General features: G+C 40.6%; 1 protein-coding gene across 3 annotated transcripts in view; it reads right to left on the bottom strand.

Annotated features, from left to right (window-relative positions):
* Positions 1 to 5,000, bottom strand: part of Btk (tyrosine-protein kinase Btk29A) — a 160,602-nt gene that overhangs the window by 2,740 nt on the left and 152,862 nt on the right. For 2 of the 3 annotated variants that reach the window (XM_086541762.1, XM_086541763.1), the window contains 8 exons: positions 3,592 to 3,660; positions 3,202 to 3,269; positions 3,014 to 3,079; positions 2,684 to 2,815; positions 2,266 to 2,465; positions 1,887 to 2,055; positions 1,411 to 1,579; positions 1 to 114 (listed from right to left, as the gene is read on the bottom strand). The exon at positions 1 to 114 is cut by the window's left edge and continues 5 nt beyond it. In XM_086541762.1, the coding sequence (XP_086397888.1) occupies positions 1 to 114; positions 1,411 to 1,579; positions 1,887 to 2,055; positions 2,266 to 2,465; positions 2,684 to 2,815; positions 3,014 to 3,079; positions 3,202 to 3,269; positions 3,592 to 3,660 (987 nt within the window). The remainder of the gene's footprint in view (positions 115 to 1,410; positions 1,580 to 1,886; positions 2,056 to 2,265; positions 2,466 to 2,683; positions 2,816 to 3,013; positions 3,080 to 3,201; positions 3,270 to 3,591; positions 3,661 to 5,000) is intronic. The other variant, XM_086541764.1, reaches the window with a different exon arrangement.

Here is a 5,000-nt window from a genome sequence, read left to right as displayed (position 1 = left end):
TAAACCAAAATCTCCAACTTTAATTTCATTGTGAGCTCCCACAAGACAATTTCTTGCTGCAAGATCACGATGAATGAATTTCTGCTTCTCAAGGTAAGCCATTCCACTACAAACCTGAAAAAAGACAAGTTGGTTTTATGGTGGTCTTCCATGAATAGTATATTTGTGTCTCATATGCATATCTATCAATAAAACCAAGAACAGACTGGCCGATTATTTGCATTCATTCCTTACTGTTTACTAGTAGAAAAAAAGCAATATTTATGGTACCATTATCCTAAACAGAATAACTGTATACAGGCCATTTTCATAAAATGGGACAAATCCACATACTGCATGACAAGATCCAATGCAGACCACATATCTATACTTTTTGGTGTGTGTACTTACAGTACAAAATATGATGTGTGGAAACTTTATATGTCATCTAAAGTAGGTAACTTCACAATCTACCATAAATACCCATACGGTCAAAACTTTATATGTCATCTAAAGTAGGTAACTTCATAATCTACCATAAATATCCATACGGTCAAACTGCAGTACAGCATATTGTAACATGAATATAGCAAAGTTAAACTTTTACTTTCAAATGTTAATGTTTCTCTTATGGAGAAGATTAAGGTTAGCTATTGTTGAAAGCTCCTAGTAATGCAGTAATGCATTCTAAAGATTGCCATAATCATCTTAAGTAACCAAAAATTTTAGGGCCTTCAGACTTTCCCATTATCAATAGACAACTAGCCCTAGTTTGACTGGAAGCACCCACAAGAGGAACCAGATGTATTGTAGCCATATTGGTCTAGCAGAAGGTGCATTGTCTTGTGTTTGTAAAATAGTAAAATTTGAACAGGTAGGAGTTCAGGTAATGAGTATCACACTCATTAAGGGTCTTTAACCCACTCACGAGGGGGGCATTCTAGCCTAAATCAATTAAATGGCTGGCACAATACTGTGCCGCCCGGCCACTGGGCTTTTGAATGAGCGGTACAGTACTGTACCACCCGTCCAGAGAGGGTTAATGTGAGCACTAATATACATAAAATACATAGGAGTAAAACACTGAGTATTTCTGCGCTAAATTTGTGTCATATTCTGGTCTTTTCAAAGCACCTTAGTTTCAAAGCATTTCTGAGAGAATGGAAAAGACAGACAATGAATTTCATTTTGATTAGTAATTTCTGTTGGTCTTTTGAGTCTATCAATCCTGCTTCAACAGATACTTAGTGATTCTATTGGACTTCAGAATAAAGAGTAAAATGTGGAATAGCAACAAATAATTTTTTCAGAAATGTTTTTGCTCATGAACTAGCCAAATTCTAGCCTTGTTGACCTTTCATTTCTTTAGTGACAAACATCTTAGCTATGCTAAGAAGTCTTAGACAAATGTTATATAACATATAAGCTCACCTGTAAACACATATCTAGAAGAACATCAGTATTGTTTAATAAGATTCTTTCTTTGTTACGAAGATATTGTAGCAAGGATCCATAGCGCAGATATTCAGTTACGATGTATATTGGGCGTTGTCTACTACACACTCCATACAGCTGAACCAAATTGCCATGTCGTAATTTCCTGAAATATTAAAGAAATCAATGTATTTTCTAATGTAAACTTGATTTAAAAATCTTTACAGTTATCTGTTCAATGGAGTATCTACATACACCTGACTACTTAACAGGGAATATATTCAAAATCAGCATTCTACTTTAATAATCAATATTCTTCATTATTTTACAAGAAAAAAAAATTAATGCATTCGTATTCACTTACATACATTTTTGCACAGACAGAAACACCTGCTGAGTGAGGCATTTTATCAATCAAACACTTAATGCACATATGAAAAACTGACAATCTTACTGTGCTAACAGATACTTACGTCATGACTTTTGCTTCTTCGATAAATTCGTCTTCGCTCATCGTCCCTTCCTTCATCATCTTCACAGCCACATCTAGGGACTTCAGCTTGCCATGTCGCACCACTCCGAACTGTCCAGAACCCAACTCTTCCAGGAGGTTTAGTTCGCAGGGATCAATCTCCCACTTATCTGCAAGACAAGCATAACCATAAATATTAAGGGAAGTCTCTTACTATGAGGGAATGAATAAGAGGATTAATGAGGGCTCATGGATATGTAAAAAATGCATGCAAAATCTAAAACTAACAAGCTTTTCAAAAGTGAAGTCTACCATTCCTAACTAATCCAAAATAGCCACTGAAGGTGATATCCACACCAATAAAAAAAAAAATTCCTTACCGTGACTGAGTCCCGCAGTGGCCGGCGCAGTTCTCCCCAGGGTCGGCGGTCGCAGTCTGGCGCAGATGCCCCCGGGGTTGTGCTGGTGCCGGTAGATGAGTTCGGGAATGGTCTTGCACTTGATGTTTTGCGACAAGTAATAGTTGCCCTCCGGATCCTTCTTAATGTGGTAGTGCTTTACTTGCGGATGAGACCTAAGCCAGTATAAACAAATATATAAATGGAGATATACACTCCCACAATAGTCCCCTTTGAAAAAGTGTTCTTTTTCTTAAATATCTTCGTTATGTGTCTCTGTAAGTGTAAAACTAAAAGGGAAACCAAAAAGAAAACAAAGCAAAAGTTAATATCTTTCTCATCCAATATTCACATCATAATTGCAATGCCCTACCACCAAATATCACATAAGCCAACTTACTGTTTCGTATACACAGAGAGGGTGTAGACACCGGAGTTCGTGGTCGAGTTCCGCACAACAAAACACCCTTCCCGTTCCTGTTGCATTAGGAATACTTCCGCACGCTGTCTTGTTGCATCGCCGAGGTACCAGCTACGGGGGAACGGAATTCTCTTTCAGTTTACAGATAAACCATTGCAAAGCACAATAAAGTGTTTGCATCTCCATTTTCTAAAATATATCACCATCAAAATGCTAACATATGGGGATTTCAAAGATTCCATATTCTGAAAAAAAAACCGGCAAATGAGACACCATTAGAATTGCATTTATCTGAATACATATACTTACTCGTACTGCTGTATATCAGGTGTTCCTAGCTCCCTAACGTAGTTGCTTGGAGCAAACCCTTCCATTCTGTGAAAGAACGCCAATACATTTGAATAGAATTACATCACTTCCTTTCCTCTTGTTGTTTACAATAACTGTCAAATACTTTCATATTATATATGGCATGTATGGAGATAGCGTAGACTTACCCAGTTTGTCTATTTCTCATCTTCCACCAGTGTTCCTGATCTTGTTCAAGCACCTCGAATTCTTCATTCTAAAAATACGGAACGTACATGTGCAGTAAACAGTATAAACATCTATTACATATAAACAATAACAGCAAAAATGGTCAAAGAAACTTTAATAGTAATATTAATACTCGCAATAATAAAAACAATAATAGTAATATACAATAATGCTATGCAATTGAAGGCCAGCTATGGACTCTGTTCAGCAGTAGTTACTGCTTCATATCAATGTCATCCGAATGACGTCCATTCATCCAAATAATTAACAGGAAAGAAAAACAACTAGGACACGACTCGTTGGAGTCGTGCTTGAGCGGCAGAAGGCGACGACGGCGGATGAGTGATTACCTTCCGCAGCGACAGGTCCCCTCGCTCGGTGGCGTTGTAGTCGTAGAGGGCCACCACGATCTTCGGCGCCTGCAACACAACACGCTAGCGTTACTACAGGGATGGACTCGCCATAGGTGAGCTGCTCGTAATAGCGACCAGTGGACGAAGAGAGGGGCGGGGATGGGAGGAAGGGGGAGAGGGAATGGAAGGGGAAGAAGGAGAAGGAGAAGGAGAAGGAGAAGGAGAAGAAGGAGAAGGGGGGAGGGGAAGGGAGAAGGCAAGTAATTGAGCAAGCATCACATTGATAAAAAATATATTTGCATGTCATCACCCCTCCCCCCAAAATAGAGAGATTTCAAACAACGCAAGTTTCATTAAAAAGTTGCTTTCGCCTTTGCCAGCCTTGCCTTTTTGCGCAAAATGTAGAAACAACTCGGGGGTTGAATTGGCTTTCACATCCGAGCGAGGTTGCCCAGCGTAAAATCCTCTTAGCAAACCCAAATATAACCGAGCAGAGTTAAGTTGTGCGCCGTGCTGCCGGTGTATGCAGCTATCGGTCTTGTTCATCGCGACCAGCTCGGAATAATAAACAATGCCCCCACACCTCACACTGGGAGGGGAACGCACTATCAAGATGGAAAATAACAGGTGGTCGGTGAAGCAAAATAAATACGTGAAAACAAATGAATGAGTCCGAACAGAATTGGAAAACGCACCTCATCTTCCTCGGGAATTTCGAATACACCTCCTGGAATATAGCGCAACGGGGAGTTGCTTTACCATAAAACAAAAAAGAGTAAAGACAATAAGCCACTGCCATTGCTAAACAAACGCACGAGCGAACATGTAAGGAGCACAAACAAAACGCCGTTAACCAAGCAGTTAACGAAATAACATAATCTCCTGGCACATCCATCACCTGCATGACATTAATTATCGGAACAGCTTCCCTTCGTTAATGAGCAATCATCTCTCGAGCCGCAGGCACAAGCGCCTGTGGCTCGTTTCGCCATCGCCTGCAATCACGACGCCGCCACTCGTAACAGTGCTTTTGGTTCGATTTCCGCGAACCGTTCGTTGTCTTTTAACACTATAAGGAAGCAGCGTCCCTTCCTCTTCCTCCTGCTGTTTCTTTTAAAATCATTTTCTTCGGGAGATAATCAAACCGCATTTTCGCCAGACCTGCTCTTTCTCCACTATCATTTTATAACCACAAACAGACTATTTAGTATGTGACGTTCTCCTTCCCTGCCTCTGTCTGCCTCTCGCTATCAGATGCACCTCCAAGAAGAGTCACTGAGGACCGAGGAAACTACCGCCAGAAGGGGTAATAAAGGACATGCGACTTGGCCCTGCGCGCAGCAGGCGGGAGCGCAACGCCATTACGGCGTCCGAACTCTCGCAACAGGAATGTCAGCATCGCACGC

Source organism: Penaeus japonicus, unplaced genomic scaffold (genome assembly GCF_977035675.1).
Source record: "Penaeus japonicus unplaced genomic scaffold, GWHDUDI00000001_assembly GWHDUDI00000011, whole genome shotgun sequence".
Taxonomy (NCBI): domain Eukaryota; kingdom Metazoa; phylum Arthropoda; class Malacostraca; order Decapoda; family Penaeidae; genus Penaeus; species Penaeus japonicus.
Note: the sequence above shows the minus strand (reverse complement) of the source record. Positions and strands in the feature narration are given on the sequence as shown.